At 42.5% G+C, this 15,341-nt stretch overlaps 1 protein-coding gene across 3 annotated transcripts in view; it reads right to left on the reverse strand.

The window, feature by feature from the left end:
* Window positions 1–15,341, reverse strand: part of itpr3 (inositol 1,4,5-trisphosphate receptor, type 3) — a 341,844-nt gene that overhangs the window by 183,982 nt on the left and 142,521 nt on the right. For all 3 annotated transcript variants that reach the window (XM_070858941.1, XM_070858942.1, XM_070858940.1), the window contains exon 5: window positions 489–647. In XM_070858941.1, the coding sequence (XP_070715042.1) occupies window positions 489–647 (159 nt within the window). The remainder of the gene's footprint in view (window positions 1–488; window positions 648–15,341) is intronic.

The following is a 15,341-nucleotide window of genomic DNA, read 5'->3' on the forward strand; positions in this document are numbered from 1 at the left end:
TGGACTTGAGAGGAAATCATCATCATCATCGCTGATGGTGGGGGGTAATTTGCTCGGATCAAGAATGGGGTGTTTTGAGGATGGGGTGACGATAGCAGCTTTGAAAGGGCATGAGGAAAATTGGCGGAAAACTAGAGAAAGAATCAGATTAGCAATATGGCAGGGGAGAGTCAGCAGGAAAGTTTGGGTTAATGGGTAAGAAGAAAAGGGGAAGCAGCAAAGACAGATGAATGGATGGTCTCAATCTTATTGATGAAACAGTCGGTGAGCTCCTTAGGCTTGTTCTGGGTGGTAAGGGAGGAGGGGACTGGAGAGATGGTTGATAGTGGAAAAAAAAATCAGGGGGCTTTCTTTGCTCTCCAGAATGATCCTGGAGTAGTGGATCATTTTGGCAGACTCAAATGCAATGAATACCTAACATTTATCTTTGACTTCAACTGCCTTCAAGATCAGTCAGTATTTCTTTGCTATTACTGGCACACACTTACATTGTCTCCATTACTCCTTAGCTTCCAAAATGGCTGAATGAATAACCAAGAGCCTTCATTCCCTGTGCCATCCAGAGTGACTCTCATGGCATTTTTCTCCAAGAGAGCTGGTAACCTCTTATTCACAGTCAAGTATTTGTTGCTTTTCATGTGCAGCAGCTGAAAGAGGAAAACAAATAACAATAACTCAGGGAAGAGGAGAATATTTATTTAGAATGCAAGCATTTTCCACATTATTATATACTTAATTAATGATGTCAACAATGGTCATTCTGTAGGCAATTGAATGCACATGTTATCAATAGGGAACACCCAGAATGCAGCAACATGGCATCGCTTCATAATGATCCCTTTCCCACACCAGCTAGTGTGCCCCACTATTTAACATGAACTTTCCCAATGATTTATTTGAACTAGCAATGATTATTTTTGGAATCTGATGCTCAATTTCCTTTGAATGTAGCCGTGGTTGTTCCCTTTCTGATGCACAGTGCAGGACTCATAATAAAGTGCAAGAGATCCAAGGTAACCAAAGAGAAATTATCATTTTTAGTAAGATATAGAATAATCTCATTCTTCAAACTACATTCATTCAATAAACATGTCAGGATTTTTTTTTAAATTGGTCAATATTTCTTCTAGACTTTAAATGTAATATAGTTTAAATTCAGCTGCAGGAGAGCGGGGGTTCTAAGATATTACAAATTAGCTAAAGTCTATAGAAATCCTGATCCATTTTAATTGCTGCCAAGTATTCAGGCATATTAGATATCCACAGATCTTACACTTACATTTTCAAAATAGGGCCGACAAGCTTTCAAAATTAAGTCAATGAGGCACATCATGCCATGTTCCATCAGTCTGCATTGTGTGGCCTGGTTATCCATTTGATTTCCTATCTCATAATGTTTTAGTCCATGGCAGTCAGTCTATGACAACTTGAGTTACTTTCCTGTGTGGTTAACATGCCCGATGTGACCAGGGCAGCAGTGACCTGCAAAGGCATAGGGTCACTTACTGCCCTTTTACGCTGGCATTCCAGCCACTACCATCTTAGTACGGGCCCAAATGCCCGCTTGCTTCAGGTGGGAGGCCACTTTCAATATGAAAATCAAGTCCTTTGACATACATAGGACTCTGACTGTAATTTGTAACATCCTAAGCAGCGGTCCTTAAAGGGACTGCTGGAGGTAGTTCAAAAATGGAGGCTATGAGGAGCAGGCATAAACTGTAGTTGTAAGATTTTGGTGTAATGTATAAGTATAATACGTAAAGGTACCTACAACATGTATACTATATGACAGCATGATCTTAAAGTGACAACATCAAATCAGGCAAGTGGTAAACATTTTTTACCATTGATAATTATCAAAGCAGTTTCAAGCATATCAAAATTCCAATGAGAGTTATTTAGAGCCTTGGCCAAGTGCCATGAGTAATATACTCAACAGACTCAAAAGGGGTTACCTGCTAATGCCCTATCTATACAAATGGTAGGATTGATTAATATCATGAGTGTCTGTCAGTTCAGAAATAATCTCCTTGATCTTGTGTGTCAAAGCTCGCCCTTGGTAGCCCAGCAGAATTGTTTAATAATCATAGGTTTTCCTTGTATCTCCATGTAAAGGCAGTGAGAAGAGATTCTGCGAAGTTCTGCAACATAACATAGCATTAGTAATTCTGCTAACTGATACTGGAAAGGACTCTAAGATCTTGCATATTTTATATGATTCCCAGAATAATTTAAGTTTTGTGAAAGTCATGTAAGTTCATTATTGTTCTACAGTGCATTTGTGGTAGTCTGATGCTTCTGTGTAATTGCATTGTTTGTAAATAAATTTGGTCATTCGCTTCAGTCTGAATGTCATGGTCCGACTATTTCTGGCTTTTGGATAGTGGGAAATCCATGTAATCGCCAATGTAAAATACAGAGGTAAAAAGATAATTGGTAGATCTGCAACATGACATCTCATTCACTTCATACAAAAGAGTGCACATTTCAATTTATATGAAACAATGGCCTGATTATTGAAATTTCCAATTTGCTGAGAACCTACGTCAAGAGTGTTGGTAGAGAAATGGAATTTTAACAATAACATGAAAAATTGGAGCTACTTACTGCATAATTACAGCCAAAGTATCTCAATGCACAGCCACAGGGAACACAGCCCCATTGTATCTCCACTCATGATGGCATGTCATTCCAAGGCTATTTCAAACAGGCATCTTTCTCGAAAGTCTACCCACTAATTTGCACTTTATATGAAAGACTGCAATTGTAAGTGATGTAGGGGACACTGTGGGTGAGGAGGCAAGTGATCCATAAATGTGGTGTCACCAATACTTTGCAAGAGATTTGGAAAGCATGCAGTTTAGAATAATGTTGACTTGTTTCAGAAAACAAGAGGTTTTCAAAAGTTTACAGTTTCACAAGGTTGTGTTGCATTTCTAATGTGTGACATTTTCTTCTCAACACAGTTTTGAAAAGGACTGGATGTCACTCTTCAGCAAGAATGAATAAGAAGTTGTATAATTATTATATATTTTAATTGTGTAACCTGAGATGCAGACAAGTGGTACAATTGGCCTTGGTGCACACAAACTAGTCAAAATTGGTTCAATGTTCCTCCTGGAGTTTAGCATCCATAAATTCCTCAGAAGGTGTTTTTGGGATGGATTTGGAGCAGGGCTGAATTTCTGCCCACCCCTTGCATGTTCTCCTGACCCTATGCTAAATTCCAGGATCAAGGACATGAATACATTGTAAGTGTCCATAACATTTTCAATGCAACTTGAGTAGGAGAAGGGCAAGAATTTGCTGTGACTTAAGGGAGAAATTTGTTCCAAACAAAAGAGCTTAAAGCTGGCAAGATTTCAAATCTCTCACTTTGTCTGCAATTGACTGAGACAGGCATTTGAAATTTCTCAGTTATCACATACCAGGATCAAGTCCAGACAAGCAAGCGTATTTCTTCATGCAGGCGTGCACTGCAATGGGAAAAATGAGACTGAACTGGCCCCACTTCCAGCAGAAAGGTCAATGCAGTATAAAGGGATAAAGACCGAGGACAACTACGCCAAAATCTGCTCCAATTACACAAATTCAGCATCCCTAACAAGCAGGAACTCTGGGGTGAAGATATTCGAGCTTGTTTAAATAGTTGCATTTATTTTTACTCGTCTGTGATTTGTGATAATTATAAAATAATTAGTATTTACTATCTAAATCCCCTGATTTTTTTTTTTTACTTCTTCCATTCAGATCATTACCTAGTTGTCCACTCAAGGCTGCCAGATAAAAATTCCCTGGATAATATATTAAAAGTTATGAATGCTCACAGTGATAAATAGTTGTCAAGGATGAAATAATGAGCAAAAATACTGTAATAAATCCTGTTGGTACTTGAGGGATGTGGACGGTGAAGACAATGCTCTTTGGGAGCATTTGGAGAAGAGTACTAAAAAATCATTAAACAAGAATTTATTATTACTAATATATTCACATTATCTGCTCATAAGAGAAAATGGTTTGAGGATGAATGGCCATATCAGAATTAGTATGGGTTTGCCTACTGCAGGATATGGGCTCCACTTTAGCAGCAACAGCTGCTGAAGCAAAAATGAAACTGAACTCTTGACAGACATGTTTGACAAATTTGCTGGAGTTCTTTGAGGATGTAACGAGCATGTTGGATGTGATGTATTTAGATTTCCAGAAGACATTCGATAAGGTGCCACATAAGAGGTTACTGCACAAGATAAAAGTTCATGGGGTTGGAGGTAATATATTAGCATAGAGGATTGGCTAATTAACAGAAAACAGAAAGTCAGGATAAATGGGTCATTTGGCAAACAGTGACTAGTGGGGTGCCGCAGGGATCGGTGCTGGGTCCTCAACTATTTACAATCTTTATTATGACTTGGATGAAGGAACCGAGTGTTGATTCCGGAGATGAGGGGGTGGACTTATGAGGAAAGGTTGTGTAGGTTGGGCCTCTACTCATTGGAATTCAGAAGAATGAGAAGTGATCTTATCGAAATCTATAAGGTTATGAGGGGGGCTTGACAAGATGGATGCAGAATGGATGTTTCCACTGATAGGGGAGACTAGAACTAGGGGGCATGGTTTTAGAATAAGGGACCGCCCATTTAAAACTGAGATGAGGAGGAATTTCTTTTCTCAGAGGGTTGTAAATCTATGGAATTCTCTGCTCCAGAGAGCTGTGGAGGTTGGATCATTGAATATATTTAAGGCGGAGAAAGACAGATTTTTGAGCGATAAGAGAATAAAGGTTTATGGGGAGCGGGTAGGGAAGTGGAGCTGAATCCATGATCAGATCAGCCATGATCTTATTGAACGGCGGAGCAGGCTCGAGGGGCCAAATGGCCTACTACTGCTCCTATTTCTTAGGTTATATAAGAACATAAGAACATAACACGAAGAGAACATAAGCCTCAGATGAAAGCTGATTCTTCAACATTGAGTCAGGAATCATGTGGTCAATGGAAAACAGACAAGATTGATTGACCTGGCAATTAGCAGAGGGCTTTTTTCTAAGAGAAGTTCAAAATGTACATTATTTAGGGCCTTGGCAGATGCGACATCCTGACACAGTGTATCAAATGTATCATCAGTATGCTACATGATAGTCCATAGTACAGTGCCTTTACTTTTGGGTTAAAGACCCAGCAACTGTAAAGGCCTTGAATACTTCGATCATTTTCTGTTTTTATTTCAGACTTCCAGCATTAATGTTTTTTTCCCCCAATCACTTGGTTTAATCTGAATGGGGTAGTAAAAAAAAGAAATGTGGTGTCGATTTTGTGTTCACTGCATCATTCAGACTTCAACCAGCTGCTGGCTGAGAACTTTGAGGGGGCCTGGCCTTGTAACTGGCTGCACCACCCTGACACATGAATTGCATGTGGAATCTGTCCACTGTTGTGTCTGCTTCTGTGATGGAATTAATGTCAAAAAGGAACGAAAAGTACTTTACAACACACCAATCTCTTCCCCTCCCCACTTTTGCCCCAGAGCTTACTATTTTGGATTTGCACTACAATCCCCAGCCACTCAGCTGACATATCTTACAAGAATGCATCCCAAATGTTGGACAGCTCTAGGTTATTTCCCACTAAAGTGAATAGATCCACTCCAGGATTCAAGTGAGCCGTCTCTGTAACACATCAATGAAGCAATTAAATGTATTCTTGGGAGTAAATCTAACCCGGATGATCATAGACATTTGCTAATCTTATTGTTTTATAAGTTGTAAGAGAGATGGGTGAAAATGGCTTCTTTAGCAATCCCGTTAGCAAAAATATTGCCAAGTTTTTTTTTTCTCCTTTTGGGAAAGTTCTCACATCTGGCTGAAAAATATCTACTGCTTTAATTGGATTTTAATGCCATGCCTACATGGCTGATTCAATCTTGTACATTACAACAGTGACTACACTTCAAAAGTACTTTGTTGGCTGTAAAACACTTTGGAACGTCCTGAGGTCGTGAAAGGCGCTACATGAATGCAAGTCTTTTTTTTCTTTTGTCCCCATTCATAGAGTCTTGTCCTTGAAGCAGGATTTAATGTTTTGCATCATAAAAGAAAGCAGAAGACCAAAGCAAATTCAGGTTCCATAAGACGTACCCAAATCACTGTGATATAAACAGTTTCAAACTGCCAAAGCCAGGTGTACATTTTACAACAGACAAGGCATTGTGGTTAGTAATATTTAACTTGCAAGGCAAATAATTCTGATTTAAACAATCTATAACAAGCAACTGTGAGGTGGCAACATCCCCTTAGGCAAGTCGCTTCCTCTTCCTCCTCCTGCTCAGCTGTGTTCAGTGCACCACTCACCGTGTTACCCTCACCCTATCTAAATTCCTCGAGGCAGAGGAAACTCTTCTCAGGATGTGGGGGCACTGACTAAGTCATATTTTTTACCCTGAGAGGATGGCCATCTCCTTGAACTGCTCCAGTCCTATTGCTGATTATACTCACACAATGGTGTTAGATAAGATTGTAAGAATTTTAATTCAGTGGCAGTATATGTCCAAGTGGGAATAATGTGTGATTTGGAGAGGGAACTTGGAGGTGATGGTGTTCCCATGATATGGCTATTCTTGTCCTACTTAGTGGTGGAGATCATGGGGCTGGGAGGTGCTGTTGCAGTAAACTTGGCCAGTTGTGCAAGTGCATCTTTTTGGTACTGCATAGTGTCACACAGTGCACCAACGGTGGAGATAGTGGATATTGAATCCAGTGGTAGCAGTGTCAATGAAGCAAATTGCTCTGTCCTGGATAGTGCTGTTACAGCTGCACCCATCCAAGGGAGTGATAAATATTCCATCACAGTCCTTCCTCAAGGTTATTTCAATTTTATTCGTTCATGGGATGTCGGCATTCCTGGCAAGGCTGGCATTAACTGCCCATCCCTAATTTCCCTTGAGAAGGTGGTGGTGAGCCACCTTCTTGAACTGCTACAGTCCGTACTCCTATAGTGTTGCTAGAGAGGAAGTTCCAGGATTTTGATGCAGTAATGATGAAGGAATGATGATATATTTCCAAGTCAGGATGGTGTGTGACTTGGAGGGGAACTTGGAGGTGATGGTGCTCCCATGCGCCTGCAGCCCTTATCCTTCTAGGTGGTAGAGGTTGCGGGTTTGGGAGGTGCTGCCAAAGAAGCCTTGGCAATTTGCTGCAGTGCATCTTGTAGATGGTATGCACTGCAGCCACAGTGCACTGGTGGTGGAGGGAGTGAATATGTAAAGTGGTGGATGGGGTACCAATCAAGTGGGCTGCTTGGTCCTGATGGTGTTGGGCTTCTTGAGTGTTGTTGGAGCTGCACTCATCCAGGCAAGTGGAGAGTATTCCACCATAGTCCAGATTTGTGCCTTGTAGATGTTGGAAAGACTTTGGGGAGTCAGAAGGTGAGACACTCGCTGCAGAATACCCAGCCTTTGAACTGCTTTTATAGCTACAGTATCTATATGGCTGGTCCAGTTAAGTTTCTGGACAATGGTGACCCCCAGGATGTTGGTGGTGGGGATTCGGCGATGATAATGCCATTGAATGTTAAGGGCGGTAGTTAGACTCTCTCTTGTTGGAGATAGTCATTACCTGGCACTTATGTTGCGTGAATGTTACTTGCCACTTATCAGCCCAAGCCTGAATGTCATCCAGGTCTTGCTGCATGTGGGCACAGACTGCTTCATTATCTGAGGAGTTGCGAATGGAACTGAACACTGTGCAATCATCAGTGAACATCCCCACTTCCCGACCTCATGATGGAGGGAAGATATTGATGAGCAGCTGAAGATGGTTGGGCCTAGGATACTGCCCTGAAGAACCCCTGCAGCGATGCTGAAATGGGTGACGTCCAACAACCACAACCATCTTCCTTTGTGCTAGGTATGACTCAAGCCATTGGAGAGTTTTTCCCCTGATTTCCATTAACTTTAATTTTACTAGGGCTCATTGATGCCACACTTGGGTCAAATGCTGCCTTGAAATCAGGGGCAGTCACTCACACCTCCCCTCTGGAATTCAGTTCTTTTGTCCATGTTTAGACCAAGGCTGTAATGAGGTCTGGAGCTGAGTGGTCCTGGTGAAACTCAAACTGAGCATCGGTGAGTAGGTTATTGGTGAGTAAGTGCCACTTGATAGCACAGTCGACGGCACCTTCCATCACTTTGCTGATGATTGAGAGTAGACTGATGGGATGGTAATTGGCCGGATTGGATTTGTCCTGCTTTTTGTGGACAGGACATACCTGGGCAATTTTCCACCTTGGTGATAGATACCAGTGTTGTAGCTGTACTGGAACAGCTTGGCTAGAGGCACGGCTAGTTCTGGAGCGCAAGCCTTCAATACAACAGCCGGGATGCTGTCAGGGCCCACAGGCTTTGCTGTATCCAGTGCACTCAGCCGTTTCTTGATATCACGTGGAGTGAATCAAATTGGCTGAAGACTGGCTTCTGTGATGGTGGGGACCTCAGGAGGAGGCAGAGATGGATCATGGCTGAAGATGGTTGCAAATGCTTGTGTCTTGTAGATGGTGTAGAGGTATTAAAGAGTTAAGAAATAAGGCACTCATCAGAGATTACCCAGCCTCTTCTGCTCTTGTCATCATGTCGTTGACATGGTTGGTCCAGTTAAGCTCCTAGTCAATGGTGACCTCCCCCCACCTCCAAGATGTTGATGAAGGGATTATGCCACCATTTAGGATCAAGGGAGGGGAGGTGGAGCTTTTATTTTAATCATCATAGAAACATAGAAACATAGAAAATAGGTGCAGGAGTAGGCCATTCAGCCCTTCTAGCCTGCACCGCCATTCAATGAGTTCATGGCTGAACATGAAACTTCAGTACCCCCTTCCTGCTTTCTCGCCATAACCCTTGATCCCCCGAGTAGTAAGGACTTCATCTAACTCCCTTTTGAATATATTTAGTGAATTGGCCTCAACTACTTTCTGTGGTAGAGAATTCCACAGGTTCACCACTCTCTGGGTGAAGAAGTTTCTCCTCATCTCGGTCCTAAATGGCTTACCCCTTATCCTCAGACTGTGACCCCTGGTTCTGGACTTCCCCAACATTGGGAACATTCTTTCTGCATCTAACCTGTCTAAACCCGTCAGAATTTTAAACGTTTCTATGAGATCCCCTCTCATTCTTCTGAACTCCAGTGAATACAAGCCCAGCCGATCCAATCTTTCTTGATAGGTCAGTCCCGCCATCCCGGGAATCAGTCTGGTGAACCTTCGCTGCACTCCCTCAATAGCAAGAATGTCCCTCCTCAAGTTAGGAGACCAAAACTGTACACAATACTCCAGGTGTGGCCTCACCAAGGCCCTGTACAACTGTAGCAACACCTCCCTGCCCCTGTATTCAAATCCCCTCGCTATGAAGGCCAACATGCCATTTGCTTTCTTAACCGCCTGCTGTACCTGCATGCCAACCTTCAATGACTGATGTACCATGACACCCAGGTCTCGTTGCACCTTCCCTTTTCCTAATCTGTCACCATTCAGATAATAGTCTGTCTCTCTGTTTTTACCACCAAAGTGGATAACCTCACATTTATCCACATTATACTTCATCTGCCATGCATTTGCCCACTCACCTAACCTATCCAAGTCACTCTGCAGCCTAATAGCATCCTCCTCGCAGCTCACACTGCCACCCAACTTAGTATCATCTGCAAATTTGGAGATACTGCATTTAATCCCCTCGTCTAAATCATTAATGTACAATGTAAACAGCTGGGGCCCCAGCACAGAACCTTGCGGCACTCCACTAGTCACTGCCTGCCATTCTGAAAAGTACCCGTTTACTCCTACTCTTTGCTTCCTGTCTGACAACCAGTTCTCAATCCACATCAGCACACTACCCCCAATCCCATGTGCTTTAACTTTGCACATTAATCTCTTGTGTGGGACCTTGTCGAAAGCCTTCTGAAAGTCCAAATATACCACATCAACTGGTTCTCCTTTGTCCACTTTACTGGAAACATCCTCAAAAAATTCCAGAAGATTTGTCAAGCATGATTTCCCTTTCACAAATCCATGCTGACTTGGACCTATCATGTCACCATTTTCCAGATGCACTGCTATGACATCCTTAATAATTGATTCCATCATTTTACCCACTACTGAGGTCAGGCTGACCGGTCTATAATTCCCTGTTTTCTCTCTCCCTCCTTTTTTAAAAAGTGGGGTTACATTGGCTACCCTCCACTCCATAGGAACTGATCCAGAGTCAATGGAATGTTGGAAAATGACTGTCAATGCATCCGCTATTTCCAAGGCCACCTCCTTAAGTACTCTAGGATGCAATCCATCAGGCCCTGGGGATTTATCGGCCTTCAATCCCATCAATTTCCCCAAAACAATTTCCCGACTAATAAAGATTTCCCTCAGTTCCCCCTCCTTACTAGACCCTCTGACCCCTTTTATATCCGGAAGGTTGTTTGTATCCTCCTTAGTGAATACCGAACCAAAGTACTTGTTCAATTGGTCCGCCATTTCTTTGTTCCCCGTTATGACTTCCCCTGATTCTGACTGCAGTGGACCTACGTTTGTCTTCACCAACCTTTTTCTCTTTACATACCTATAGAAACTTTTGCAATCCGCCTTAATGTTCCCTGCAAGCTTCTTCTCGTACTCCATTTTCCCTGTCCTAATCAAACCCTTTGTCCTCCTCTGCTGAGTTCTAAATTTCTCCCAGTCCCCAGGTTCGCTGCTATTTCTGGCCAATTTGTATGCCACTTCCTTGGCTTTAATACTATCCCTGATTTCCCTAGATAGCCACGGTTGAGCCACCTTCCCCTTTTTATTTTTACGCCAGACAGGAATGTACAATTGTTGTACTTCATCCATGCGGTCTCTAAATGTCTGCCATTGCCCATCCACAGTCAACCCCCTAAGTATCATTCGCCAATCTATCCTAGCCAATTCACGCCTCATACCTTCAAAGTTACCCTTCTTTAAGTTCTGGACCATGGTCTCTGAAATTACTGTTTCATTCTCCATCCTAATGCAGAATTCCACCATATTATGGTCACTCTTCCCCAAGGGGCCTCGCACAATGAGATTGCTAATTAATCCTCTCTCATTACACAACACCCAGTCTAAGATGGCCTCCCCCCTAGTTGGTTCCTCAACATATTGGTCTAGAAAACCATCCCTTATGCACTCCAGGAAATCCTCCTCCACCGTATTGCTTCCAGTTTGGCTAGCCCAATCTATGTGCATATTAAAGTCACCCATTATAACTGCTACACCTTTATTGCATGCACCCCTAATTTCCTGTTTGATGCCCTCCCCAACATCCCTATTACTGTTTGGAGGTCTGTACACAACTCCTACTAACGTTTTTTGCCCTTTGGTGTTCTGCAGCTCTACCCATATAGATTCCACATCATCCAAGCTAATGTCTTTCCTAACTATTGCATTAATCTCCTCTTTAACCAGCAATGCTACCCCACCTCCTTTTCCTTTTATTCTATCCTTCCTGAATGTTGAATACCCCTGAATGTTGAGTTCCCAGCCCTGATCATCCTGGAGCCACGTCTCCGTAATCCCAATCACATCATATTTGTTAACATCTATTTGCACAATTAATTCATCCACCTTATTGCGGATACTCCTTGCATTCAGACACAAAGCCTTCAGGCTTGTTTTATTAACACCCTTTGTCCTTTTAGAATTTTGCTGTACAGTGGCCCTTTTTGTTTTTTGCCTTGGGTTTCTCTGCCCTCCACCTTTCCTCATCTCCTTTCTGTCTTTTGCTTTTGTCTCCTTTTTGTTTCCCTCTGTCTCCCTGCATTGGTTCCCATCCCCCTGCCATATTAGTTTAAATCCTCCCCAACAGCACTAGCAAACACTCCCCCTAGGACATTGGTTCCAGTCCTGCCCAGGTGCAGACCGTCCGGTTTGTACTGGTCCCACCTCCCCCAGAACCGGTCCCAATGCCCCAGGAATTTGAATCCCTCCCTGCTGCACCACTGCTCAAGCCACGTATTCATCTGCGCTATCCTGCGATTCCTACTCTGACTATCACGTGGCACTGGTAGCAATCCCGAGATTACTACTTTTGAGGTCCTACTTTTTAATTTAGCTCCTAGCTCCTTAAATTCGTTTCGTAGGACCTCATCCCTTTTTTTGCCTATGTCGTTGGTACCAATGTGCACCACGACAACTGGCTGTTCTCCCTCCCATTTCAGAATGTCCTGCACCCGCTCCGAGACATCCTTGACCCTTGCACCAGGGAGGCAACATACCATCCTGGAGTCTCGGTTGCGGCCGCAGAAACGCCTATCTATTCCCCTCACAATTGAATCCCCTATCACTATTGCTCTCCCACTCTTTTTCTTGCTACTTAGCACTTAGGTGACACGAATACAGGTACTACCTATCACTGGTCAGCCCAAGCCAGGATATTATCTGTATCCAGGGAGAAAAATAACTGGGGAGGGAACAGAAAACAAGTATAAGGATATGATTGCATAGTTTGTTATCATTAGCTTGATAGGCCAAGCACTTCCACTTCATCAGTTCTGCAGACTAGGATTTTATGCTTTTGAAGAGTGCACACTGAAATTGAAAGGCATCATCAGTCAATGCAAAGACATTACATGCAGTAACAGCAGTGAATATTTTAGGTGTGTATCATAATTAGTTACTAAACATAGCCAGTCTCATTCTTTCACTGGTGGGCCCTAGAGAGGCAGCTTTCCTGTTTGCAGTCACGTAAATGAAAAAATAAACTTCACAAAAATGAATAGCTTGGCGGTGGCTCTGTCACTTCCGATCAATAGTTTCAGTACAAGTCATCTGCAAGAGTAACATAACCTCATTCACTGACTGAGCACAACTGCAATTATAAATAAACATTTGTGGTTTAAACCTGACATTTTGCCAATGCAAATGTTTTCCCCCAAAGTTAGTGAATCAAAAATATCTGCTGGTGCTTCATTTTAGTAGCTGCTGCTTTCATTTACATGTTTTGAAGAAATGACTGGTTAAATATGAAAGGTCACTCTCACTTGTACAATGTACTTGCAAACTATAACCATTCACTTCCCCACCCACATTCCGAGGGAGACTGAGTTATTCCTATGTCCATTCAAATGTTTCATCATCATAAAAATCGAGGAAGACTTGCTTCCACTCTTTAAATGAGTCCTTAGATGGCTGAACAGTCCAATACGAGAGTCATAGTCCCTGTCACAGGTGGGACAGATAGTCGTTGCGGATAAGGGAGGGTGGGGCAGATTTGCCGCACGCTCTTTCCGCTGCCTGCGCTTGATTTCTGCATGCTCTCGGCGATGAGACTCGAGGTGCTCCTTTATGTTTAGCACCTTTATGAATGTGAGGACTTGAAAGAGTCGACCACAATCAAACCATAATACTTGCCTGGAGCAAGAAATTAGTTCCTTTTAGCAGCAGTTTCAGTACAGTACAAATGAATTCTGAGGTCCTTCCAGCTCAGTTCAGGCTAAACATCAGTCACAAAGTCTGTTACAAAGGGAAAGGAGGTGGGGTAGCTCTGTTAATAAAGGATGATATCAGGGCAATTGTGAGGGATGATATTGGCTCCAATGAACAAAATGTTGAATCATTGTGGGTGGAGATTAGAGATGGTAAGGGGAAAAAGTCACTGGTCGGCGTAGTTTAAAGGCCCACAAATAATAACTTCATGGTGGGGCGGGTAATAATCAAGGGAATAATGGAGATATGTGAAAAAGGAACGGCAGTAGTTATGGGGGATTTTAACCTACATATCGATTGGTCAAATCAAATTGCAGGGGGTAGCCTGGAGGAGGAATTCATAGAATGCATACGGGATTGTTTCTTAGAACAGTATGTAACAGAGCCTACAAGGGAGCAAGCCATTTTGGATCTGGTCCTGTGTAACGAGACAGGAAAAATAAACGATCTCCTCGTAAAAGATCCTCTCAGAATGAGTGATCACAATATGGTTGAATTTGTAATACAGATTGAGGATGAGGAAGTTGTGTCAGAAACGAGCGTATTATGCTTAAACAAAGGGGACTACAGTGGGATGAGGGCAGAGTTGGCTAAAGTAGACTGGAAACAAGGACTAAACGGTGGCACAATTGAGGAACAGTGGAGGACTTTTAAGGAGCTCTTTCATAATGCTCAACAAAAATATATTCCAGTAAAAAAGAAGGGCGGCAAGAGAAAAGATAACCAGCCGTGGATAACCAAGGAAATAAAGGAAAGTATCAAATCAAAGACCAATGCGTATAAGGTGGCCAAGGTTCGTGGGAAACTAGAGGATTGGGAAAATTTTAAGCAACAGCAAAGAATGACGAAAAAAGCAATAAAGAAAGGGAAGATAGATTACGAAGGTAAACTTGCGCAAAACATAAAAACAGATAGTAAAAGCTTTTACAGATATATAAAACAGAAAAGAGTGACTAAAGTAAATGTTGGTCCCTTAGAAGATGAAAAGGGGGATTTAATAATGGGAAATGTGGAAATGGCTGAGACCTTAAACAATTATTTTGCTTCCGTCTTCACAGTGGAAGACACAAAAACCATGCCAGAAATTGCTGGTCATAGGAACGTGGGAAAGGAGGACCTTGAGATGATCACTATCACTAGGGAGGTAGTGCTGGACAGACTAATGGGACTGAAGGTAGACAAGTCCCCTGGTCCTGATGAAATGCATCCCAGGGTATTAAAAGAGATGGCGGAAGTTATAGCAGATGCATTTGTTATAATCTACCAAAATTCTCTGGACTCTGGGGAGGTACCAGTGGATTGGAGAGCAGCTAATGTAACACCTCTGTTTAAAAAAGGGGGCAGGCAAAAGGCAGGTAACTATAGGCCGGTTAGTTTAACATCTGTAGTGGGGAAAATGCTTGAAACTATCATTAAGGAAGAAATAGCGGGACATCTAGATAGGAATATTGCAATCAAGCAGATGCAGCATGGATTCATGAAAGGGAAATCATGTTTAACTAACTTACTGGAATTCTTTGAGGATATAACAAGCATGGTGGATAGAGGTGTACCGATGGATGTGGTGTATTTAGATTTCCAAAAGGCATTCGATAAGGTGCCACACAAAAGGTTACTGCAGAAGATAAAGGTACGCGGAGTCAGAGGAAATGTATTAGCATGGATAGAGAATTGGCTGGCGAACAGAAAGCAGAGAGTCGGGATAAATGGGTCCTTTTCCGGTTGGAAATCAGTGGTTAGTGGTGTGCCACAGGGATCGGTACTGGGACCACAACTGTTTACAATATACATAGATGACCTGGAAGAGGGGACAGAGTGTAGTGCAACAAAATTTGCAGATGACACTAAGATTAGTGGGAAAGC

The sequence above is a fragment of the Pristiophorus japonicus genome, chromosome 17, assembly GCF_044704955.1.
Source record: "Pristiophorus japonicus isolate sPriJap1 chromosome 17, sPriJap1.hap1, whole genome shotgun sequence".
In the NCBI taxonomy this organism is placed as follows: Eukaryota; Metazoa; Chordata; class Chondrichthyes; family Pristiophoridae; genus Pristiophorus; species Pristiophorus japonicus.